At 40.4% G+C, this 27,609-nt stretch overlaps 1 protein-coding gene across 1 annotated transcript in view; it reads right to left on the bottom strand.

Moving 5' to 3' along the window:
* SLC22A3 (solute carrier family 22 member 3) overlaps nucleotides 1-27,609 on the bottom strand; it is an 84,693-nt gene that overhangs the window by 35,879 nt on the left and 21,205 nt on the right. Inside the window, exons 2-5 of the mRNA XM_072966130.1 lie at nucleotides 6,416-6,519; nucleotides 3,679-3,833; nucleotides 1,756-1,924; nucleotides 767-884 (exon numbers count right to left, since the gene is read on the bottom strand). Coding sequence (XP_072822231.1) covers nucleotides 767-884; nucleotides 1,756-1,924; nucleotides 3,679-3,833; nucleotides 6,416-6,519 — 546 coding nt within the window. The remainder of the gene's footprint in view (nucleotides 1-766; nucleotides 885-1,755; nucleotides 1,925-3,678; nucleotides 3,834-6,415; nucleotides 6,520-27,609) is intronic.

The following is a 27,609-nucleotide window of genomic DNA, read 5'->3' as shown; positions in this document are numbered from 1 at the left end:
TATTAAAATTTTAGAATCTTCTCTACTATTCCTTTTATAAGAGTCTTTCTGTTATTCTGCATCACTGAGTCTTTGGAGCTGAAGCACTGTCATATTTTTTTAGTATGCTACTCTTGAATTATTCAGGAGTTGTTTCAAATATATGTATATGTCTTCAACTGCAAATCAAATCTTCCAAAAGACAAAGAATGAGCTTTTCATATACCACCTCCCTTTTCTCTGAGTGCAATGATACAGAGGGGCCCAAAAAGCCTTTGCAGAAGGAAAGAAGGAATGATGGGAGGAAGGAATGCAAGAAGGATGGGAAGGAAAGCGGGAAGGAGGGAGGGAAAGCAGCCTGCGTGTGTGCACCTAACGGCTGAAATACTACATCACTGCTCTCTGGTTGGCATAAATAGTATTTCCAAGACAAAATTTAAAGTCAATACTTTAGACTAAAATTGAATGTCAAGAAAAGATTTATACTTTGTGCAATTAAAATGAATGAATGTTTAAATGCTACGGGGCCGACAGTAAGTAAAGTATAATGAGTCAAGTAACTTGGCACAGCTATTAAAACACGGACTAAACGACCAGTTCACCTCAGCTATGCTGCTAGTCACTCTGCAACGATGTCTAATACACATTGTGATGCTCCCCAAGGTGTATTTCTCTTTTTTAAATCCAAACTACAAATGATCAGTCAGGTGTTTGATGATACGTGTATAGGTGACAAATTAATTCACCTACTTTAACAATACCTGTTACTAGTAATATATGAGATTACCTCCGAGTAACTTGGCGAGAGATATTTCCCATTGCATTTGGCAATGCTCCTCAGAATTTTTAACGCTTTATCTCCTTTCTTCCGAGTAATCAGCCAGCGGGGAGATTCAGGAACCACCCTGGTGAAAAGAAGACTTTTTGGAGTTATGCCTACGAATTTCAAAACCGAAAAGTTTATGACTTGAGTTTCTCTATCAAAATGGATCTTGCAATTAGATGCATGTTTAGGAGATTCTGAGAATTTAGAATTGGCCCTCTGAAACATAGATTCTCTTTGCAAGTTTATAACAAAAGGGAAAAAATGCCCACTTGATAAGTGAATCACCGCTCGTGGTCAAAATAATCAGTATTACATTGTTTTTGCAAGAAGGCTATTTCAGAATAGAACATGCTCAGTTACACATATGAGAAGAACTGGGATTTAATGGGCATTTAGGAAAAGGTTAAGAGCCCAATTTATGTAAACTGATTTGCCCATATGTCAAAATTAAACTAGAGAAATGATTAAAATATGTTCACTCTAATAAGAATCATATGCATACACCTGTAGCTTTCTAATACATTTAACATTTCATTATTCCTCAGAGAATTCATGAGTAATATTAATTTGCTTCATAAAACATACAGAGAAGCAAACCCATTTTGTTGCATTTAATCTGCATGCTGAAGTACTGGCAGATATGGTGTGTTGCCTTGTAGTCTTCATAAAGATATTATAAAATACTACAAAATAATAAAACATGATTAATACTCTATTTAGAATTTTGTGTTTTGGAGTTTTATTAATTTATTTTAATAACAGCTATTAGTCAGCTAGCCAATAAATAATCTCTATAAATTCTCAAATTCCCTAGAAATTGTCAAAGCCCACAGCCATTCTGGAGATGTCAGGAAATCTCCATTGCTTTCATTCTCATGTTGGTTTAGAAGCACAGATTCTACATTTCTGTGGAATCAGAATAAATTTGATAATGACCAAAACCACATTACCAGTAATAAAGGAGGAAGAGAAAGTTGGGCAGCGTTATGGCTAGCTGGATCCCTTGCCAATTGGGGATAAAGTAGGCAATTCCTGGGAGAATTATGATTCCGAGGGTGAAGAACATTTGAATGGCTATTCCCACAATCCTCCTTTGCTTTGAACCCACTATTTCTGTCACTGAAGGAAAACAAACACAGAGGTTAGGGAAGCTCAAAATCAGCTCCAGAGCAAAGAAACAAACGAACAGAGAGGTGACACCTGTTCTATCCATCCGTCAGCACTGCTCGAACACTACAGGACCCCTGCGGAGGCCGCGGGCTCCGTCCGCGCTGACGTGGCGGCGCTGTGCCCCCCGAGTACCTCAGTGCCCCCCCTCCCTCTCCTCTCCGCCGGTCACCAGCAAGCGCTTGCCGCGCTCCTCCCGCGCACCCAGCCCAGCACTCTTCCTTCCGGGCGTACAAAGAATGTACGCGCTGGAAAGCTTGGGTGATGACGATTTTGAAAGGTATTAAGTGCTCAAAACGTAAGTGGAATAAACTGGCTGGATTTTATCACAGTGTCTAAAGATGTGTGTCTCACAGGCTCTTTAAAGCATTCATCATGAACATTAGATTCTACAGGTGGTTTTCTCACTCTCAGAAGATAGTTTCTATCAAATGATAATTCTCTTCACAGTGTTGGACTTTTATGTGATATTTCTGTAAAAATCATGTGGGGAACTTTAGTGCTGGCATCCTTCCCCTCCTCCCTCCTCTCCCACAAATTGGTTTCTATCTGTCACTAATTCTATTCTAATCGTTTTGGGATAAGCTACCTTATTGTTGCCCTAAGATTACAGCTCAGAAAATTTAAATGGACTTGGATCTCCTTTAAAAACACTTCATGGCGGTGGGTGGAGGGCAGGGTTGGTGGAGAGGTGCAAGGGAATAGCTCGGTGGTAGAGCCCGTGCTTAACATACACAAGGTCCTGGGTTCAATCCTCTGGACCTCCATTAAAAAATTAAAAAAACAAATCTTAGTCCAAAGTTACTCCTTCTGCCCCAGCTAATGCCGTCAGTTTGCCTAACTCTCTCTTTCCTTCCCCACCTGCAGAAAAGATCTTCAAAGGGTCCCCAAAAGGAAGCCTTCATGTTTCCCTGGTCACGAATCCACCATGACTCTGAGTAGGTGCTGATCCCGGACACTACTGGGAAGGTGGCAGCCAGGACCTACCCCAGGAATAGGAGCCAAGAGCAAAGCTTTTCTTTCTTTCATACTCAGAAGCCAAACTTTCTGGTTATGGAAGACAGCAAAGGCTTACAAATGAACTTCTCATTTAAGATCCTGTGCCCTGCATTGTACAAAGTTGTCCATTTGTCCGGAAGGAACAGAATTAAAGAAAAAAGATTTGACAACACAGGAATGTTATCTCAAACTGTATATTCTGTATATCATAGAAATACACAGAAGGTGCTTTTAAAAATGGTTCAAGGAACAAATACATTTTTTATAAAAATTAATCTCTGATAAAGCAAAGCAGGCAGCCATGTGATAACACTCTGGCAGTGCTAGAAAGCGGTTCACCCAGTACTGGATGATCTATATTTGGTTCCGAGGGAGGGTGGGGGCAGGGTATAGCTCAGTGGTAGCGCCCATGTTTAGCGTGCATGACGTCGTGGATTCAATCCCCGTTACCTTCATTTAATAAATAAATAAATAAATAAATAAATAAATAAATAAATAAACCTAATTACCACCCCCTCCCCCGAAATTTGGTTCCCAAAATAAGGTGAAGTTTTAATTTCTAGAATTAGAATCTTGCCCCTGCACCATCCTATTTGCAGAAGTAATGAAGCCTCTCCACGCATGCAGGAGGAAGGCTGACCAGCCGGCGCATGTCAGGCGTCTCCCCCAGGTTCTCAAACAGACAAGGAGGCGTAGCCATGGCTTACCAATCACGTAGCAAGTTATCCACGTCCCCTTTCCAAACACACCTTGTAGGAAGCGGAAGACCACGAACACGGGGAAATTGGGTGCAAATGCCACCACAACCCCAGTGACGCCAACACCGAAACAGGAGATTAAGTAAATGACTATTCGGCCGTACCTTTTCAAGAATGAGAGAGGAAGAGATCACATTAAACATTTTCTTTAATACGATGAGAAGACTGTCATTGTCAGGGTTGTTAAAAGAGATTTAAGAATAGAAATTTTGTCCTCTCTAACGTCATTACTACTATGTAAAAGACTGCTGGAATAATTATCCGCTTTGGCAAATAAAAACATATGCCTCTGAAATGACATCACAGTTTAAAGCATGGCATGTATCCTTTGGGGTGGCAGTTTCCAAAGAGATGGCTCCTCTCTAATACAACTGTTTTTTTCACAATCGCCCTGGTGGCACAGCTTGGACACTCCTAGCGTTTCTGTGATGGCATCAGAAGGAAGAAGGGAGAGGGAGAAGCAGCAAGGGTCATGACAGCCAGGAGATCTGCGGTCTCTGCTCAGCCACCCGCCAGTCATGCGCCACGCCTTTGGGGAAATTTCTTAAGCAATCCAGGACTCAGGTGTTGTTCGTTTGCTTGTGCGTGCATGTGTTTTTTCTTTTACTTTTTCTACAGTGAGGCTGTAGAGATTCAAGATGCTAATGTGAAAGCTCTTTACAAACTGTGAAGTTCACAGCGAAGGTGAGTTGTTCTCAAGTTCCGTGCTTGTCACCATTTACACAGCCGTTCGGAAAGCACTTTGGAAAAGACACAGGTCATCGTGGCGACGTTCGGAGAGCCTGACATTGGACGGTTCGGGACAGCTCTGCCGAACTGTTAATTGCGGAAGGCCTGTCATCGAGGATGGAGAGGTTGCTTCAAAGACATTTTCCTACAGAAATTTCCACCAAGTCCACACATCCAGCACCTTGCTTCGGTCAGCAGGGTGGAGACAGAAGTAACCTTTGTTTATCCAGGTTTTAAAATTCACCCTCTGCCCCTCCTAATGTCCTCTCATAGACATACGACCTGTTAAATTGTTTCTCTTCCTTTCCTTCAAGGATATAAAACAGAAGGAGGCGAAAGATGGTGGGCCCGGAGGTGAGGCGGCATTATTCACGGCTCACTCTTGTCTGGAGCAGCGGGTCATCTCTGAGGACAGATGCCCAGCCCCTCCGGGAACACTGGTGGGAAAAGCCCCCTCCTTTAGTCAAGTTACTTTAGTCTGAAGATATGTTTATTGGTTGTGAAAGAGAAACATGCAGAGGCAGCAAAACCTAAGGTGTAAATTAGGAAGAGGAACAACAGCATGAAAGACACACATATTGAAAATCTCTCACTCACTTCCGCACTGTATACAGTAGGAGAGAGAGTGATGGGTGGGGAGATTAAGGAAGGAAAGGTGAATTGAAGGGGCTGCTGGGAGAAGCAGTAGGAAAAGACACAGATAGAAGAGGAAAAGGAGGTGAGGGGTCTAGCTCAGTGTTAGAGTGTTGCCTACGCCAGGTCCTGGGTTCAATCCCCAGTAACTCCAATCTGAAAAAGAAAGAAAGAGAGAGAGAAAGGGGGAAGGACCACCAGACACAAAGGGTTAAGGAGAAAGTCACACGCAGAAGCGGGCTGGAGGGACAGCACAAGAAAAAGAAGACAGAGGAAGGGGCAGAAAAAGAAACCAAAGGTTCAAACCATTTTGAAGTCCTGGGCCAGTCAAACGCAGATCATCAGTTGCCTACAGGATTTGGGGTGTTTTGTCTTGAATTAGCTAATTCATGGCTGGCTGCAGCTCTCTAAGATGTGCCCTTGGCTCTGCCTACTGCAAGCGTGGTCACAAGGACCCAGCGAGGCTGGGCTGGAGGGACGCGAGCAATAGTAAGTCAGATACGGCCAAGGACCAAAGCTTTCCTATCTCTGTGCTAAAAGGGCAGAGAGAATTATTAAATTACTGCAAGCATGTTTATGCTTCGAATTGGGATAAAGGAACAGTTAAACAGGAACACAGTAACCAACATCAATAGTGTCTGAAACACAAATACTGGAATACAGAGCATGACAGTCTTGACTATAAACACTTGCTGTGTCTGCCAGTAACTGGCACACTTATGAATGTTCAATAATAGATAGAGGTCTTTTTTCAATGGAGGTGCTGAGGATTGAACCCAGGACCTCGTGCATGCTAAGCATGTGCTCTGACACCGAGCTATCCCCTCCCCCCAAGAAAATTCTTTTAATAGTTTTTGGAAAACTTTTTTTTTTTTTGCAGAGTTTTTACTTTGTAGAGTAAAATACAAAATTAAAAAAAAAAACTTAAGTGAAATGAATTTGTAAGGGGCTGACCTTATGACTAAACTAACCAAGCCACAAGCAGGGAGGTACTGAAGGTCGTGGAATCAACTCCGCAGCATCCAGCCAGCCATCGGCTCCACCACGAAGTCACTGCCTTGCTGGTCTGTGTTTCCTTTCAGATGCATTCAGACCCACTGGGAGGAGACCCAACAGTTCGTACAGTTCAAAGAGTAAGGAGACGCAGTTTAAGAAGGAAAGAATTAGTCCAACCGAACAAGCGTGAATTTTATGAGTGGAGGAATTAAGATTTTTTTCCCAATGTAGCAAGGACACTTTTCTAATCATAAACATGAAACCTCTTCCTCTCCACACGTATAACGTCATATTTGGGATGTAGAGTAGCTGTCGTACCCGTGCCTACCTGTCCGCTGCGTAGCCCAAGGTGAACGCCCCGGCCAGGAAGCCCAGGTTTAGGATGGCTTGTGTGAGGTCCAGCATCCAAGCATTGACACACACGAGGTCAAACTGGGAAAGCAAAGAAAACACACAGGAGATGTGCGGCAACACCCACCCTCAAGACACCTGGTCTCTTGTCTAGATCAGTGATCTATAAACATTTTTGCTCGTATACTCCTTAAATAAAAAATTTCAGTGTATCGCAACACATGTTTTTACAATGATATAGAGATATCTTCTTTATCGGTTTCAATATCTACCAAGGATGCAATTTCCAGTACATTATAGACACTGACATATCACTCTTTTGGCTGTATCCACTACAGTCCCTCAGCCAGGTGACACCTACCATCATCCAGTGAAAATTTGAATTCTTTGAATTCCTATTTTTGTTCCCACATACATATATCCCAAAGTTTTATGTAGAAAATATATTATTGTGTTTTGTGTTAATGTGTATTGTGTTAACAGAAAGGTAAATAAATACTTCTGCATGCAATAAATTATATCTATAAATTGACATTTAATTAAAATTTTTTCCATGACAATGTTTCTCAAAATTAGAATCTTTTCTGATTGGGTTATAATTACAGTTACTTTTAGAACATAACTGATAAAAACATAAGATATAATGAATCCTGAAAAAAAAAACTCTTTACACAGGAGTAAAATTTTTCGGAAATGCACCTCTGTTTCCAGAAAAGTGTTAAAAAGCCTGGGGCTTTCCAGTTAGTTCATGTAATCTGTGGATGAAGATTGTTTATTATTATAATTAGTTAGGGCACAACATCAATTCTATTCTTGTTTTTCATTTTTATAAAGTTATGAGCCAAGAAAACTTGTCTGTATAAATAAATTCATGAGAATGGAAGTTTTTTCAAACAATGTTACTTAATTCTTTTACTTCTTTCTCAACCATTTGCCAAGATTCCCATAGCAATCTATCATGAAATTATTTTGACTTTTTAATGTGCCATTAAAGTCCTTTTATGGTCTTGTTATGAGGAAAGAAATGGAAACCACCTGACTTACAAAAAGTGGTTTAATCAAATCATTAGGGTCATTATTTTCTTTCTTAGTTACTTAGTTACTTTCTTACCAATATTCCAAATTAGCCCACTGTTTGGTCTCCTACAGGTTCAAAACCACAGGTCAATACATCATAGTAAGATGGAAGCGTGGTAGAATTATTCTCACAAAGTGGGAGAAAGACATTAGGGAAAGCACGTGTGTCCTCGTCACATTCATATTCTTAGCCAGGTCCATTTTGGACATATATGAGTTGAGGCTCTGAAAAATGATTCCCTTCAAAGTATCCAGGCCCTCCACCCCTGTGACTGTCTTTGCAGACCTCCAGATGACATGCTTGCCCCAGCTGGAAGACCACTGCTCTAGACTGTAGCATGAAGAGAAAATTAATGTTGGAACAGGAATTGTGTGTCATTTTATAGACACACGTTCATAAGCAAACTGCAGTATTTCTCTGTAGAACCTGACTTCTTGTCTTGGTTCTACAGCTGATGACCTATTGACTAACATAGCTGGGGGAAAAAACCAAAACTGGGGGCAGGAGTACCTGGCCCACCTTGCAGAGCTGCTGAAAAGATTCTTGGAGATGAAAAAAGTAAGAAGACATACATGTTTGCATAGTAGTAGTAACTTCAAAGAGATTTATCATCAGTGTAGGTACTGGTTTCTCAAAGCACAACAACTTCATTTTAAGTAAACTTGTAGATGATTCTCTGAAATAATTTCCCATTGGAATTAAACATGGAAAGAATGCAACTAGAATTAAAGTACATAAAATCTCAGAAGTCAAACAGGTGATTTTACTGCCAGAGAAAACATTTTGATTCAGAAAAGTATCAGCCAGTATCAAATATAAACTCCCGAAGGGCAGGATCTGCTTCCGACACCTGGGTTAGCTGCAGATGCAGGAATGCTTTTCATACATGACCCAGCAAAGCCCAGCAAGAGCTATGTTTTTAATGCATGTGTTCAGCTGCTTTTGAATTGTGTGAATTAAGATGCCCCAAAATAGTCTTTAAACACACAAAATATTCTGTGATATAAAACCAACGGTCTTTTTCACTTTCCCATAAGACAAGTTGTCAAAAAGATTTTTTTCATACTTTGTATCAAAATAAAATTAATTTAAAATACATGTTTAAGTGGTTGAAGTGCCCGATAACTTGTTTCTAAAGAACCAAGATGCCATCTGGGCCGCATATTATGTGTCCTCTGTGCTTTGTTCTGCATCTCAGAGGCTGGAGGAGTGGAAACAACATTTCCCAGAATCCTTGCCAGGAGGGTAGGGGGTAGTCTGTTTAGGTTCTGCCAGTAGAGGGCGCCGATGCAAGACTGGAGGAAAGTAGTGGCTTAGCTGCAGCACCAGCTCTGTTCATGGCAGTGACAACAGTCAGTGCTTCTAACCACTCGTGGCCACATGAGGGCCAAGGGACAGGTCCCACAGCTCTGTAATGCTGTGGAGCAGGGCAGGGACTATCTGGGAACTGCCCTTCTTGACCTATCTGTACCTCCTTGCTTTTCTAACTCTTCTGAAATAGCTCAAATCCAAATCCTTTTATTCAATCCCTTCCTGCTTGAAATACCTAACCTGGTTTCTACTTTCATGGCTGGGAGCCTGCCATCTTTCAGAAGCACAGAATAAATTAATTTAAACAAATTATATACCTGTAAAGGAATGCGCGCGCGCACACACACACACACACACACACACACACACTCTCACCCACTCTTAGATTCCCAGTATGGGGAAACAAACGCTGCAGTCATGAGGATTCCAGGGCTTGGTCTGGACTCTTGCTCATACAGTCAGAGGGTAGACCCCTGCCTCCTGGGGCTAATGCTTCCTAATCTGGGGCTGGTGTCGCCAAAACAGCTATGTGACATGTTTTTGTGTCTAAAGAGTGGTCAGCAGGCACCAAAGCCAATGAGTGTTGTAGGCTAAGGACTTTTTCCTAAAATAAAATACTAAAAGCTTGTTGTAGTGCCTGGGGAGACCTAAAACCCACCTCTTGTCAAATTTACTTAAGTTTGAATCAAAGACACAAGCGTTTATGTCTTTGTCCTAAGGCAATCTATCAAGAACAAGGGAGGCTATTTTTAAATGCTCATAAATCCATGTGTACCCATCCTGTTAATTTTCTTTTAAAGTCACTTTTATTTAAATGTAAAGTCATTTTTATGCAAAGAGAATTCCTCCCCTTGGCATGAGCAGAAAGCCAATCTGATAAAAGTTTCAAACAACTGTTCATGTAATGCTGGAGGGACTGCACTGCCTCATTCTGCAGAAAGCACAACCCTCTCCTAATTAGATACATTTGAAGGGCTTCCAACCAAGTGCTTTTCTTAGCTTTTCCTAGTTGTTAAAATCCAAACAGACGTTATGTTCATTTAAGTTGTAATGATAAAATGCTGGAGCAAGCCATTACCTGATATATGCTAAAGTTTTGACTTCTAAATTATCCTGAGAACTCGTGCAACAGAGTATCTTCACTATACAAAGGTCAAAGGTAGGAAGGAAGGTAAAAATAAAAATGCAGATATGCAAAAGGTTTAGGAACTCAAGAGGGGGCTTGCCTGCTCCTTAAACCACTTGATGGTCTGGCAGCTGGCTTTTCCATAGACATCTCGTTTAGTTGTCTTGAATAAACCCTCACGTTAAGAGAGTCTAAGTTTAGAGGACATCACAGTATTTGACCTCAGTTGTGGCCGTGGGAAAAAGTACTCATTCATTGCTTCTATTGTTGTGGGAGGAAGGGAAGTCTCTGAAGTCCAATGATAAGCTCCAAGTGCCTCTGTTTTGATTTTGTAAGGATGGGTCGTAAACCCAGCCATTCCTAGTCAGGTCTCAGTTAGAACTCAGCAGCCGGTAAACTCTTCATCAGTGTTAAAAACAGAGCCTTGGGTGTGGGGGGCCCTGGCTACATTCAGCACTGGCCAATCACACAGCAACCTCTGTGGATAGGTTCCACTGCTAATCAACAAGCCACCGTAACAGAGCCTAACATAGGTTCAGAATACTGTAATCACATTGGACACTAAGTGAAGAAAGTCATTTATAAAAAGAAGCAGACTCAAAGACATAGAAAACAAACTTATGGTTGCCAGGGAGAGATAAATTAGGAGTTTGGGATTAGCAGATACAAACTATTATACATAAAATAGATAAACAACAAGGTCTTACTGTATAGCACAGGGAACTATATTCAATATCCTGTAATAAACCACAATGGAAAAGAATATGAAAAAGAATAAATGCATATGTGTAACAAATCACTATGCCGTACAGCAGAAACTAACACAACATTGTAAATTAATTATACTTCAATAAAAAATTAAACATTAAAAAATGTATAATCATAAAGGAAATAATTTGGGTTGGCGCTCCACGAGGGGAAAGGGTGTCATTATTAATTTGTTTTAATGAAAATTTCTTTAACATGATTTGATGGCATGATTTAGGTATCTTAATACCAAAAAGTGGATGCTCTTCTGATCTGTTTGAAGCATCACGATGAGCTGCAGGCATGAAAATTAATCATCGGGTATTCATAGCTTCCAGTGATGTGCTTGCATCACACAGATGCAGCCGGGAGAAATACCAGTGATGAGCATGCTTTATTTCTGCCTCTGTGAGGAGCTTATTCCATAGCTTGGAGAGCCAGGGTCAATTTATGGGAAGCAAATGCAGAGCAATTGAGATCTGAACTGAATGGGACTGACTATAAATGCAAGAGGGTCTCAGAGAAAGAAATGACTGCAGAGACCCAGAGCTGTCAGATTTATGAGGAAGGTGGAATGTAAGCAGATCCTTCAACTATGAGGTGTATTTAGAAGGGGGAAAAATATAATGAAAAGCAAGGTATTTGTGCAGGGTGGGGGACGCCGTAGGCACAGGAACAGGGACATGGGTGACTGTGGGGTTCAGATCTGCCTGCCATACGTGGGGGTGCCAGGCTCAGATGGTAAGCTGAGGAACCACTCGTCTCTGCCCCCAGTGAAGGAGGGAGAGCCGGTCCAGGCGGATGAGACGGTGAGTACCAGAGGCATCAAGAGGGCTCAGGACACGGGAGAGGAAGTTCTGAAGGACAGAAGAAGAGTCTGGAAGGCTTCAAATGGAAAGGCCTGGGCCTGGGACAGAGTGAGATTCCAAGGAAATGAGAGCAAGACCAAGAAACAAGAGACGGGAAACCCAAGAGTCTGCAACACTGACTTCACCGGGTGTGAAGAGGTACCACAGTGTGACGACAGGTTTATAGAGCATCATTGTCACATAAGCTGTTCCCCAAGGGGATAATAGCCATGCATTAATGTATAGTTAGACAAATAAACTTCGAAATATAATAGAGAAATGTCCCTTAAATGAACAGCTTTTTGTCTGAGCTTGTGAAGTGGAGAGAAATGAAAAAAACTAAATGTACTTTCCTAATCATAATGCCTTGTCATTTATTAACTTAAGACCTTCGTGACTCACTCTCAAATCTTAGAAGTCCAAGCTGTTTTAGTTCTTCATAGTGAAGACAAGCAGTTACTCATCTTAAAATGTTTACGACTTCTCTAAATAACTGAGACCATCTGAAGACGAGAGGAAGATGAAAGGCCCTGAATCTGTACAGACCTAAGGGCAGAGAGGAGCCGCCATTCCGGAGTCACACAGCCTGGTGTCTCCACCCGCCACTCCTAGCATCGCGTCCCCTGGTTACTTTCTTAACGTCTTTAACCCTCTATGTCCTATCTGTAAAATGAGGGTAAGAAGTGGATGGATGCTATCATTCAGGTAATATACGTAAAATACTTCGCCCAATGCCTGAGACATTAAATATCCAATAAACGGTACCAATTGTACTGCTGGGGGACAGTTAATTTTTGCATGTTGTGCTGGGTTTGAGTAGTGGCCCCCCACCCCTCACTCAATTTATGTCTATCTGGAAGCTCAGAATATGACCTCATTTGGAAACAGGGTGTTTGCAGATGTAATTAGTCAAGATGAGGTCACACTGGATCAGGGTGAGCCCTAATCCAAGGACTGGTGTCCTTATTGGAAGAGGAAGCAGAGACACAGGTGCACACGGGAAGACGTGGGCAGACACTGCAGTGATGCTCCTGCTAGCCAAGGTACTCTGAAGGCTGCAGGTGTGTAATTTTTTCACCTTTCACTTTCTCTTCTTTTTTTAAATTAAAGTATAGTCAATTTACAATGTTGTGTTAGTTTCTGGTGTACAGTATAGTTGATTGCTTATACATATATATAGTTGATTTGCTTATACATATATATATATAAGCATTCCTTTTCATATTCTTTTTTATTATAGGCTATTACAAGGTATTGAATATAGTTCCCTGGACTATACAGTAGGACCTTGTTGTTTATCTATTTTATACAGTATAAGTTTTATATATAGTATAAGTATACTTATAAAATAGTATGTTTTCTTTCTTTCTGTGAGTCTGTTTCTGTTCTGTAAATAAGTTTGTATCTTTTTTTTAGATTCTATATATAAATGATATCATATGGTATTTTTCTTTCTCTGTCTGACATACTGCACTTAGTATGACAATCTCCAGGTCCATTCATGTTGCTGCAAATGGCATTACCTTATCCTTTTTTATGGCCGAGTAGTATTCCATTGTGTATATATACCACATCTTCTTTATCCAATCATCTCTTGATGACATTTAAGTTGCTTCCATGTCTTGGCTATTGTAAATAGTGCTTCTATGAACACTGGGGTGTATATATCTTTTTGAACTAGAGTTTCGTCTGGATATATGCACGGGAGTGAGACTGCTGAATCATATGGTAAGTCTATTTTTAGTCTTTTAAGGAATCTCCATACTGTTTCCCACAATGGATTGCCTGTGTATTTACTTGCTAGGGCTGCCATGATGAAATATAGCTTAAACAACAGAGATGTATTTCCTCACAATTCTGCAGGCAAAAAGTCTAAGTCAAGGTGTCAACAGAGTTGGCTTCTGAAGCCTCTCTCCTTAGCTTGAAGGCTGTCTTCTTTCTGTGTCTTTATATGGTCTTCCTCTGTGTGTATCTACATTCTAATCTTCTAATAGGGTCACCAGTCATTTGGATTAGGGTTCATCCCAATGCACTCATTTTGACTTAATTTCCCCTTTAAAGAGTCTATGTCCAAATATAGTCACATTCTGAGGCACATATGAATTTGGAGGGAAGGATCTTAGCCCACAGCAGCCATCAACCCTGGAAGTTACTAGAGAGGCCTGGAGCAGATTCTCTCCTGGAGCACGGAAGAAGCAGGCCCTGCTGACACCCAGATTTCAGGCTTCTGGCCTCCAGAACCAGGAGAGAATGAATCTCTGCTGTTTTACACCACCCAGTTTGTAGTAAACTAAAACACTTATCAATTGGGATATTTTGAAAGTTTCTGTATAAAATGACATGCCTGTACTATTTACAATAGCCAAGACATGGAAACAACCTAAATGTCCATCAACAGATAGCTGGATAAAGAAGTTGTGGTGTATTTATACAATGGAATACTACTCAACCATAAAAAAGAATGAAATAATGCCATTTACAGCAACATGGATGGACCTGGAGATTGTCATATTGAATGAAATAAGTGAAACAGAGAAAGACAAATATCATATGATATCTCTTATATGTAGATTCTTTAAAAAAATGATAAAAATTCTATTTACCAACCAAAAACAGACTCACGGACATAGAAAACAAACGATGGTTACCAAGGGGAAAGGGCAGGAAGGGATAAATTAGGGGTTGGGGGTTAACAGACACATGTTACTGCATACAAAATAGATAAACAACAAGGACCTCCTGTATAGTACAGGAGATTATATTCAATTTCTTGGGGTTTTTTTTTTTTTGTCTTTTTAAAAAAAATTACTTCATTTTATTTTATGTTATTTATTTTGGAGGGAGGTAATTAGGTATACTTATTTATTTTTGGAAGAGGTACTGGGGATTGAACCCAGGACCTTGTGTATACTAAGCATGCACTCTACCACTTGGGCTATATTGTTCCCCCTCAATTTCTTGTAATAATATATAATGGAAAAGAATCTGAAAAGAAAAATATATATATATATATAACTGAATCACTTTGCTGTACCCTTGAAAGTAACATTGTAAATCAACTACACTTCAGTAAAAATTTTTTTTAAAAATGACATGGCTGTTCTGAGGTGCAGACAGTCCACACATCCTCCTAGGACACCCCAGAAGAGTGAGCATCAGAAGTATTGCTGTGAGGTGTGGACAGCATGGGGCCCCACCCCTTGATTTGCCCTCTCTCCTTCCCAACCTGTTCCCTTTTTCCCTTTCCTCTTCCTTCCTGAGGGTTGAAACTCCTGATAATGAATATGTCAGCTTTTGCCCCAGGCTCCGTTTTCAGGGAACCCAGGTTAAGGAATGCAAGTGGATCATAATCATTTCAATGAGCACCACTCTAGTTTTTCTTTATTCAACTATAGTCAGTTACAATGTGTCAATTTCTGGTGTAGAGCATAATGTCCCAGTTACGCATACACTCTATTTTAACCTTACAACTCTGTGTTTGGAGGAGTCTATTAAAAATTATTCATTTTGCAGTGCTGAGTCATCAGTTTAAAATTAACTGAAGAACACAAATACTGCCAATCAGAGCTCCTGCTTTCCATGAACTAACCATTCTGACTTAATCACCACTTTAATTTACTGCAACTCCATCTAACAGGAAAGACCCATCCAAAGTCTCATCCAGGAGCAGGTATTTGAGACCTCACTCTCCAGACACTGCCCACTTCTGTGCTGGAGCCAATTCCAAGCAGGTTCAAGAGTATATCCTCAGATCCCAGACCTTCTAGCAGGACCTGTGGCCACAAACCTGGTATTACCAAGGTTTGCTCCTTTCCAGAAAGGGGGCTCTGTATTAAACCAGGACATGACTGACGAACTGAGCCTTCAGCCTGGCCATCTGGATGTGAGCATCTTCACTGGGAGGAAGAATACGCTGAAAGAAACACATATCTTACCAGCTATAACTATGGGATGGGGGAGAGAAGCTTGACAGGATTCTAGACAAGGGCCAGGGACCCCACACAGGCCCAGCAACCCTGCTCGCTCCTCTAGTAACACCGCCCGACTGATTTTTAGGGAGTTGCCCCCCACACTGTGAGCAGGAGCAGGGGCTGTCAGTTGAAGGGTTCTGCCCTCCCTCCCTACGGCTCCCACATGGCCTTAGCTGCTTGAACTAGAATTAAATGACAGAATTAATATTTAACTGCTTGACACCCTGGACGATACACGTTTGTTCATTGATTGATTCAGTCAGTTGGTTATTCCAGAAAAATGGTACGAGACAATCAATATTAGTACAAGATTTAAACAAAATGGTTCATGACTGAGGATCAGTTGTACAGAACCAGGTCCCATGACTTCTTTATTTTTTCACCAGAAGAAAATGAGCTCTGTTTTATTATTATTATTATTATTATTATTATTATTATTATTATTATTATTATTATTATTATTATTACTATTACAGCATAGTTGATTTACAATATCATATTAGTTTCAGGCATACAACATAGTGATTTGGTATTTTTACAGATTATTCTCCATTTAAAGTTATCCCGTGTCTTCTTAATCAAGTGAGATTACCGGTCTACAATCTCAGATACTCATCATGTCAACCCTGACAATGAATGTTCTAGAAAGAGGAACAAAAGGACTGCTCAAGCCAGTGAGTATCTAATGCATTATTTGGGGGAAACAAACAGAGGTCATTGCTCCTTGGCTTGGGATGACTGACAGCCACTTCTCTGTAGCTCCGTTTTGCTGGATTCCTGTGATTTCTACTGCAGGTCTCATATCTTTACTGTTAAGACACCGTGGGCTTTGGAGTTATTCTTTCTTTTTCCCTCGGGTCTTCAGTAAATAACTGTAATCAGGTAACATCTTTAATGATGTTTATTCTGGTTGCAGGCCATTGTTGTTGACTTCTTAGACTATATTCCAAAATAACATACATGCACTTTCTGATAAAGCCAATTTCTAAGGAAACAAAAATTATGAATAACAGGAGTCATACTCCTCAAAGGGAAAAATGACTAAATTCAGAAGAATGCTGTAGAGAGACAACTAAATGGGGGATTAAACTCATAATGAAATACATCTCTAGGAGCATTTGACTAGAAAAAATTTTACTAGAAAAAAAAGCAAATTCTTGCAGTCCATCTCCAACCTGTTGAATCAGAAACTCTGAGACTGAAACCCAGAAACCTGTGCTTGAACAAACCTTCCAAAGGATTCTGCTGCATGTCCAAGTTTGAGAATCACAGAATCTAACAGTGTTACGTTTGTAATTTTTCAAGTTCAACACTCTGACATGGACTGTTGGCCCCCCTAAGGAAGCTGGAGGATATTACTGCAGGCTTCTTGAAAGAATGCATGGGCATCGTATTAGTTTTGTTTAGTGTATTAGTCCTCAACTGCTGTGTGACAAATGACCACAAACCTAGTGGCTGAGAACACCCCCTCCCCACTCATTATCTCACAGCTCAGCAGGTCAGAAGTCTGGGCAGGTGTGGCTGGGCTCCCCGCTCAGTATCTTACACGTGCTGTCGGCCGAGTTGGGCTCCCATCCAGAGGCTCGGGGAAGAATCTGTTTCCAAACTCATCCTAGCTGTTGGGAGAATCCAACTCCTTGCGGCTGTGAGATTGGGTCTCATTTTTTCCTGCTGGTTGAAGATCAAGAGTTGGTCTTGGTGGCTGGAGACAACTTGCAAGCCCTCTCCACCTTCAAAGCCAGCAATGGTGTCTCAAGCCCTTCTCGGGCTCGAGTCTCTGACTTCCTCACCCACTACCAGCCAGGGAAAACTCTCTGCTTTCACAGGGCTCATGCGGTTAGGAAAGCCTCCATGGGTACTCTTACTATCTTAAGGTAGACTGATTAGTCACCTCAATTACATCTGCAAAATCCCTTTTGCTCTGTTAAGTAGCATGGTAACAGGAGTAGCACTGCGGGCAAAGGCCAGGGGGGCTTCCTTAAAATTCTGCTCACCACTCCAGCTTAAATACTTCTTCTGATCTAGACATTAGAACTGTATTCACAATCAGAGTTTCCATGATTTGAAAATAATGCAGAAATGTTACATAATCTCAAAAGAAAATTGGAAATATCCTAGTTTAAAGCTCTTTATTAACGAGGACAAATTGCTTTACTTATTTACATCTCATTTTATCAATGGTTCATTTATATTTTAGGGGGTGTTAAGAGAGTAAAATACATGTCATAGAATGTAAATTACATGTTTTCCCTGTCTCCCTAGTGCAAACAATAAAGTATATGAAATATAAACTGGAGAGAAGTATGTAGGCTTTAATTTAAAAACTAAAATATTAATGAAGTAAGTATAAAACACACTTGAAAATTTACCCATAAACATCGAGGTTTAAAAATTGGATGATTGCTTACTATTACAATTGTATTAAAAATTCAAAATGGAAATACTCTAAGGGGATCTTTGTGTTACAGTCACACGTGATTTCCAAGGTGGGAAGGCATTTTGAAAGTTGGCTATCAAACCAAAGGCATTCTCTATTGACTGACCCTACTGCAAGCTTATGCACCACCCATGAAAATGTGTACATTTCAAAGTGAAGAGGGAGCTCCAGGGGTACTGTAGCAGGACTCACAGGGCTTCTGCTGAGCTGAGCTTCCTTCTCAGGGCACCCTGGTCTCCATCTCTGCAGCTCCAAAGCCAGTGGCCTCTGGCCCTGAGCAGCCTTGCCTGTCTATCCCAGTGCACCTTGTAAACATCACAGCAAGGAAAAGGTTGTGAAGCACTGTCCTAAAGAATATTAATTAATATTTCAGAAACAACTATTTGTTACATACAGGACTTCCCATAGATTTAAGTGAATCATTCACCTGGAAGAATTAAACGAGGAATATAGAAACACAGTCATGCCCATAATAAAAGGAATTAGAATCCATATTCAGAATTCACCCCAGGTGATGGACACTATGTCCAGGACGTGGATAAAATGTGCATGTTGTCTTGGAATGATGTTAGAAGACCTATTAACTGAGAACTTTTCTGAATGTTTTGTTCTGTTGTTTGCTTGCTTTTCCCTTGGAAAACACTGACAGCATTTCTGAAGACATGAAAATAAAGCTAGAAACGGTCAAAAAAGTTTGGAGCATCATAGCCTAAGATGAATTCCATGAACACGACTCCCATGAGGTCGTATTTGGGGTAAGATGGCCATGCATTAGTAAAATGCCCAAGATACACCTTCTGAATGAGACCTGGAATTTCCATGAGCGTGGTGAAGGCTCTGAGAAGTCCTGCAGTAAAGAAGTCTATTTGCATACGCCAAGATTGCCTACATTTGTTTCCTAGGGAACCCTAGGAAATGCATTCAGTGGACTGGAGATGCCCTATCTGTTAGACCCTTTGTGAAAATCTATTTCAGTTAGCTCCAAACGTTAAACATCCTAATTGTAACCACATACCCTGAATTTTCCAGAAAAGTCCCAATGCCATAATTTTTTTGATCTCTAAAGTAAACTTAGTACTTCTCAGACTACATGTCCCTGTTTTTTGGTTGATAAACTCATTTACTACAACATCATCATACTGTCTCATCAGATTAAAAATCTGAAAAAAAATAACAAATTATTTTTAAAGATCATTGCCCATAACTTTAAAAAATTATTTTTAGTTAAGCAACATAGTGACAATATATAAATTAGAAGAAAAAATACCCAATTATTATAATCTCCTGCAATTCTACTCTGATCTGAATATTCTTCTAGACTTTTATCCAGGCAAATATACATAAGTATATATTTTTTAAAAATAAGGTTATATTCCTTGTATTTTATAGAGTCTGCATGTGATTCATGAGTTTGTGAGTTTCTCTTCCATACTATTACTGTAAAAGTCTATTGCATATATGCTGGATAAAGGATTAGGTAGTTGTAATTTTTTTCACCATTATAGAAAAAGCCTTATTTTAAAAAGAACTGCTAAACCAATGACTTTTGAAATATAGTCAAATCATAGTAAGCAAAAATATATGCATTTTGGGGTGAAAAAATTATAATTTCAAAAAAATTATTCCAATCTTGTAATAACTTATGATGAAAAAGAATATGAAAATGAATATATGTATGTTCATGTACGATTGAAGTACTGTGCTGTACACCAGAAATTGACACACCATTGTAAACTGACTATAATTCAATAAAAAATATATATATATATACACCAAAAAAATTCCAGTTGTTTTGTTAACCTTCCTATATTCCAACTTATTACAAATTTTAAAAAAATATTATGTAAGCAGCTTCCTAATTTATGTAGGTTATAGATTCGTTTGTAAAACTCCTACATAGGCTTCCTAAAATAAATATACATGAGCATGTTCCATAGAAATCCATTTTTCCAACAGAGGTTTTCAACCCCAGTTTTTAAGAAAATAAAATGTAGGATCCATTTAGATTAGCCTCATTGTTAATTAAAGGGATCAGAGGTTCTTCCTGGAATTGATTTTGTATCCCTTACATGGTAACAATCCTCTGGAATAATTAGGAGATGTAGAGACGTTTAAAAGGGCATGATGAATATATGAAAATGACTCAACATTTTAGAAACAAGGCTGTCTAGACTAGACAATAGGAAAAAAAACAGTGACATAGTCTGCATGTATATTTCAGATAGATTTATCTGCATATGATTTGTGAGCACAGGTAACAAATGATGAGGTACAAGGTAGAGACAGCGACAAGTTCAGAGCTCCCTGATTTCTTAGGACTCTAACTGCAGTTACCCGTGGGGGTGGACTTGTATTTGAAACATACGATAATCAATGCAAAAAAATAGGCCTACTATTTCATAATTATAAATACTATAAGGAAAAACAGAGTTTATCCTGCCTTTATGATTCTTTGGTTTGGGAAAAGGAAGGTGCCAAATCAACCTAACATGAAGCAAGACCTGGGACTTTCACAGATACAAAGAGTAGTTCTATCGCCTCTAGTTGGCATTTGAAGACAGGGCCAGGAGCTATTTTGCGACTAAAACTGTTCCTCAAACACAGACAAAGTGATAGTTGGCAGCTTTCTAGGCTGTAAGACCCCATGGAACCTACAGGGAGCATGTTAGAAGCCATCTGATTGCAGGCTGGGTGAAAGCGGCAGAGGAAAACTATTGAAAAGAAAGTAACAGCAAGAATAGTAATAAATCCCACAGCGAGCCTAACCATGCCTCCTGGGAGCAGTAAACACACGATCCTCTCCGTCCTCTGGAGAGAAAGACTCCGCCCCCACTGCCTCCCATGGAAGGGCCCGGTGTAGAAATTTCAGGAGGCTGCCGTTCTGAGGTGTCAGGGACCTCCTGGTATCCGTGACTGTCCGTCAGGCCTTCCGTGAAGAGGCATTCTCGGGTGGAGGAGACCCGTCGCATCTCACCAGATCTCAGTTTCTGTGTTTCAAAATTACGGGTAACACGTTTTCCCCACTTGGAAACCACAGCTGCCAAAGATTTTCATAATCTAGTCAGAACATGGAGTACCATGTACACCTTTCAAAGACTGCCAAAGCCCATATTTTCTAATAGGACACAGGCAGCCAAGCTGAAGGAACATCATAAAAATGCCGCATAGAAATCGACCTCCCCGGAATACAGAAGCTGGCCTACGGGAGTTAAATGCTGTGCGCGTCTTCCCACTTGAACACGTGTCTTTCTTAATCTTCTAAAAAAACTTTGATTTTGATACAGGTATTAAAAAGCCTTACTCTAATCCCACTACACTTCCTGACTTTGACACAGCATTCTAGAGTTTTCTGAGCCTTACTTTTGTTCACCCATCAAAATTCGGGACACTGAACAGTCTTGAGGCCCCGTGCTTTCCTGTTTTGCTATTTTCTGTCCTGTGAACATGGAGTGAGTGTTAGACTCACCAGGTTACTCATATCAGCAAAATAATTACTCTTAGATTAGGAAAGAAACAACACGCAATGAAAAGTTTTAGAGGGGAAACAGAATATTACATAAACCAGTAAGAAAAGCAGAAGTTATTGTAAGCGTAAGTCAATAAATGGCCACAAAGTTTAAAAATGGTAAACTGATTCAAACAAACAAAAATCTTTGTGCCAAACCTAAGCTTTCTAGGCAGGTGGCCTCTTTCTCTGTTTCTGGCTTGTGTTCACTTTCTGTTTGTTTTTTGTTCTCTCAGTGGTTCGTATTTGAGAGCAGGAATAAGTTGGACTTGACAACAGAATTATTTTCATAACATTTCCAATCAGTTGGAATCAGAAAAAGAGGCTTGAGAAAACCTTTAAATTTAGGAGCATTTCGGCCAGGATTTTTGGTACAGTGCCTCAAGGAAGTCTGGGGACAATGGGGTTATTGACTAAACTCCACCTGGAGAACACGGCTTTGCAAGTGTTTCCCTGTTGTGACTGCAGGGTTCGTAATTCTTCGATCCAAAGCACAGAACAGACTTTGAAATCCATATTACTCTGAAAAGTGTTTTTAGCACATCCACCTCCCCTCAAACAGCGTATTTCCCAAAGCACGATTAGGGTGCCCAGAACTGCCCTTGCCCAGCTGTCAGGTATTTTAGAAGGAAGATCCTAAAGGCATCCCAGCTCCGTCCCAGGCCCGGGCTGCAGTCTGACCCACGGGCTCCAAGACATAGCGACATCTCCTCTGGGAAGGCCAGTCAAGTTCGTCATGGGACCCGACACACCATTACCACTAGTTATTCAAGGCCCCACGCTGAACATCTTTGCTGCTTTTTGCATCTTTAAAACAAATTGTTTTCCTTATGACTACTTGGGCTTATTGAAACAAGAAAATGTGGATGGACTTCAAGAAGACCCTGTTTTCAGGCCCCTTAAAGGAGATGTCAGTGAGGGTAGTTTCCTGAACACAAGTAAGTGGGACTCAGTGACGCAGCATCTCGGCAACCTGGCCGTGCACGTCCAGGTGCCCAAGGGATTAGATACACAGATGATGTCTTATTGTAAGAGCTCTGGCAGGCTTCACATATGGAATCCAGTGGCTGAAAACAATTTTTATTGACATCTAACATGGACTGAGTACTCTGCAGCCAGGCTTTTAGTTAGTTGTATACACGATCTCATTTAACACCCCCAGCCACCCTGTGTGGTAGACATGATTACTATCCTCATTTGACAGATGAAGAAACTGAGATTAGGGAGATCAGAAAGTCAGTCGGAGGTTGTACGCTAGTCAGCAGGTGGGGAGGAGGCTGAGCTGAGGTGTCTAACTCCTGGGTCCACCTGCTCTGACACCTTGATACACCCTGACCTGCTGCTACCTTCCCTCCCTACCCTTTTAGGCTCATACAAAGAAATGCAGTTCTTAAAAACTGCTGGAATATACATTTTTTATTTAAGTAGGTGCAAAAGATCATTCTTTAACTGCTTTTACTTAGATAGATGTATACAGCAGCAAATATCCAAAGCTGTCTTGTTTTGAGATTTTTTTGAAGACTCTTACCATTTTTCTTTAAATAAATGTGTTGATAATTACACAGACTTCATTAAGTTGTCTCCTGTTAGTAAGTGAGCTATTTCCATCACATTTTTCCCCCCGGAATATTGCCTGACAATTGCTGTAAAATTTTCTGTGACTGGTATAACGTTAAAAAAAAAAAGTTGGTAGCATTCCAGTCTAGTTTTTCATTCTCTTCAAACATTACTCTAGCAATTTCATACTGCTCTCAGAACCAGTTGTTCAGGGCAGAAGAAAAGTGCAGCTCTTGAGAACAAGTTATGTATCTTGGTCTTAAAACTGTTTGTTTGGAAAAGGGAGGAAGGTTCTGGAGTAGAGCGTCACCTTGGCTGGGTGTATCTTTGTGTTGGCTCAGACCAGGCTAAACAACAGGAAAACAGCCCACTGCTAAGACTGCTCTTCTTATGTTGAAGTGACAGGGCATATCTGAAGGGCACTGGTGCTGGCTTGATGCACTGACATGGGTCTGGCTGTGTGCAACCTCCCCCTTCACACCACATCAAAAAGCTTCAGCTCTGGTCTGGTAAGTTTCTGGAGAGAGACACTGCCACCAGGGTTGCAGGTGACCATGTGGTCTTTCTGGCTGTGCTGTCCACCTGCCCACTTGTGAGAGAGGCAGGTACCAGACTTCCAAAGCCAGACACTCAGCAGACGATGTGCACCCACTGTCTGTCCCTTCGAGCGCACCTGGGAGGCAGAGATGCTCCAGCACTGTCACTGCAGTGCTTACAAGTGAAGCTGGAGACAAGACACACATTCATTGATTTTAATTACTTCATGCTTAAACCGGAGGTTGGCACCCATCCTAGAAAAGGCCTGAATGGCCTCCCCATTGCCAAGTCTTTTCTCTTTCTTGTGGTTTTTCCCAATCCACATCTGCTCCAAACTGGAAAGTGCAGCCGCCACTGACAAGCCCTGTGGTGCTGGGATGGGGAGAGTCCCAGGAAACGCCCCTGTCAAAGGCCAGCGTCCCCTCACCAAACCTGGGTGACTTCGGGTATGGTGGGTGAGAGTTCTCTGTGCCACCAGATGTTGAAGGCACATCCAGGTCTTGTATTCTGCACCACCTGGGAGCAGCCAAGCAGCTGAGCATGGTGAGAAGACTTGGATAGTCTGCCCCTGGGTACAAGATGTGTTGTGGTGCGGTGAGAAGGGGTCAGGGCTGGGCTCTGGTCTGCTAGAAGCTCCCAGCTGAGCACCAGTGATGTAGGTCATGAAATAGGATACAAGGTGGAATGTGCTTAAATCCCACAAGAGAAACACAGAATGCTACGTACGCAAGCACAGAGCAGAGAGAGAGTTCCAGCAGGGGTGGGTGCCAGGGCCAGCTTTGGAGGAGGCAGTGTTGGAGCCCGGCCCTGAGGAACTGGTTGTATTTGGACACACAGAGAGGAGACGGAAGCGAAGAGAACAGGGGCACCAGAGAGATACGGGATTACGGGTCGGGCAGGACTGCGGCATGAAACAAGCTCACAGGAAAATCAGACTGAGTCTTAGTAGTCACTCGCATCTTAATAGCTCTAGACGGTTTCCAAAGCATTTTATTATCCACCATCTGATTTGATTTGTACAAAATAGCAACTTAAGCCTTCAGATTCTTATCATGTTTTCTTTTCACGAAGCTTCAGCTTAGGGAATAAACGTGCATGTGGTTTAAACACTGTAAAATGTGACAGTAAGACATGAGTACTTATAACTAATGATTGGACCATACCAGAGAGTGTAGCATAACCAAGTCAAAGGTACACACTGCTTTATCAACGCCAGCTCCCTTCTAAGCCAGTGTGATAAATAATGGACGGGCACTGCCAACACCTGGCTCCAAGGCTGCCTCCCCGTGGCTTTCTGGGATTAGTTTTTAAAAAGATAGAGACACGATGAGGTGGTATTCACCTGAATGCCCAGAGATGTAGGACGACTGTGAAACATGGACCACAAGGTCTCAGAGCCTCCCCATCTGAGGCCTCGCAACATGGAGCAGAGATGAGCAGTCCCTGCTGCATGTTCTGATTCCCTGACCCAAGGAATCTGCGAGTATGAAAAAGTGGTCGTTTTAAGTCATCAAGTTTTGGTGCGATTTCTTCGGCAATAGTAAGTGGAATTTCAGCTTGATCTGTAATGATTTATTTCTTTTAAAAAAATCTATAGTAAATACAACAAAATGCTAACATTTGTTCGTTTGGGGTGGTGAGTATGTGAATATTTGCTACATTTTTCTTTGAAGACTTGGTATTTTTTAATTAAAAAGTTTACATGAAATACAATTGTGTTTCTAACATAAGACACAAATTGTTGAAATTTCCAGTAAATTTCTAAGCACTAGTGTTAAAAAGAATAGAAAGCATTCCAAAAGACTCACAGGCAAAGCTATTTGTAATTCACTTTGTTGGTTTAAGGATTCAAAGATGGAGATGAACATACGATAAAGCAGCCAATGAGCATCAGAGGCACATGACACTGGAATCTGATAATAGTTCTACACAGCAGTAAATTCTAATATTGTTTTCCATCATAAGCACTTTACGGATATTGTGTTTTTTACACATTGAAGGTTGGTGTCAACCCTATATCAAGCAAATCTATCGGCACCCTTTTTCCAACAGCATAATTTTTTTCTTTTTATTGAAGTATAGTTGATTTATAATGTTCTGTTACTTTCTGGTGTATAGCACAGTAATTCAGTCATACATATATATCTTCTTCATTATAGGTTACTACAAGTTATTGAATATAGCTCCCTGTGCTGTACAGTAGGACCTTGTTGTTTATCCATTCCATATATAGTGGTGTGTGTATGTTCATCCAAAACTCCTAATTTATCCTCCCCTCCTTTCCCGTTTGGTAACCATAGGTTTGTTTTCTATGTCTGTGAGTGTCTTTCTGTTTTGTAAAGAATTTCATTTGTGTTATGTTTTTAGATTCCACATATAAGTAATATCCTATATTTTTCTCTGTTTGATTTATTTTGCTTAGTATGATAAGTGAATCTAAGTTCATACATGTTGCTGCAAATGGCATTATTTCATTCTTTTTTATGGCTGAGTAATTCCATTGTATATGTGTGTGTGTATATATGTATATATATCAGATCTTCTTTATCCAGTCAACTGTCAATGGTCATTTAGGTCGCTTCCATGTCTTGGCTATTGTAAATAGTGCTGCTATGAACATTGGGGTGCATGTATCTTTTTGAATTAGAGTTTTCTCTGGATATGTATTCAGGAGTGGGATTGCTGGATCATATGGTAACTCTATTTCTAGTTTTTTGAGGAATCTCCATACTGTTTTCCACAGTGGCTGCACCAAGTTACATTCCCACCAACAGCGTAAGAGGGTTCCTTTTTTGCCACACCCTCTCCAGCATGTATTGTTTGTGGACTTTTTAATTATGGCCATTCTGACTGGTGTGAATGATACCTCATTGTAGTTTTGATTTGCATTTCTCTGATAATTAGCAATATTGAGCATCTTTTCGTGTGCCTATTGGCCATCTGTATTTCTTCATTGAAGAAATGTCTGTTTAAGTCTTCTGCCCATTTTTTTGATTGGGTTATTTTTTGTTGTTATTGTTACTGATTAACAATCAGTAACTCTGGAAGTTAAGCCCTTGTCAGTTGCATTGTTTGTAAATATTTTCAAAACCAGACAAAGACACTATCAAAAAAAGAAAATTATAGGCCAGTATCTTTGATAAATATAATGCAAAAATTCTCAATAAAATATTAGCAAACCAAATCCAACAACATATAAAAAAGATCATACACTACAATCAAGTCAAATTCATTCCAGAGTCAAAAGGATGGTTCAACATACACAAATCAACCAATGTGATACACCACGTCAACAAAAGAAAGGACAAAAACCACATGATCATCTCAACAGGTATAGAAAAAGCATTTGATAAAATTCAACATCCATTCATGATAAAAACTCCTACCGAAGTGGGTATAGACAGAACATATCTCAAAATAATAAAAACCATATGTGACAGGCCCACAGCCAACATAATACTCTTTTTTTTTTTTTATGACTCCACACCTGTGGACAAAGAAAAGACTACTGGTATCTAGAAATCTAGTATTTGTGTCATACTTATCATAAGTTGCACTCATAATACTCAATGGTAAAAAGTTAAAAGTCTTCCCACTAAAATCTGGAACTAGACAAGGATGCCCTCTCTCACCACTTGCATTCAATGTAGTATTGGAAATCCTAGCCACAGCAATAAGACAAAAAGAAGAAATAAAGGGGATCCAAATTGGGAGGAAAGAGGTAAAACTGTCACTATATGCTGATAACATTATAATATGTATAGAAAACCCTAAAGATTCCACACAAAGACTAATAGAGCTGATACAAATTCAGCAAGGTAGCAGGTTACAAGATTAACATACAGAAATCTGTTGCATTTCTTTACACTAACAATGAAATGCCAGAAAAGGAAAGTCTAAAAAATTCCTTTTAAAATCTCATCCAAAGAAGAAAGTACTTGGGAATAAACCTGACCAAGGAGACGAAAGACTTATACACTGAGAGCCATAAAACATTGATAAAGGAAATTAAAGACGATTTAAAGAAATGGAAAAATATCCCATGCTTTTGGAT

The sequence above is a fragment of the Vicugna pacos genome, chromosome 8 (assembly GCF_048564905.1).
Source record: "Vicugna pacos chromosome 8, VicPac4, whole genome shotgun sequence".
In the NCBI taxonomy this organism is placed as follows: domain Eukaryota; kingdom Metazoa; phylum Chordata; class Mammalia; order Artiodactyla; family Camelidae; genus Vicugna; species Vicugna pacos.
The sequence above is the reverse complement of the archived record's forward strand: the minus strand, read 5'-3'. Positions and strand labels throughout refer to the sequence as shown.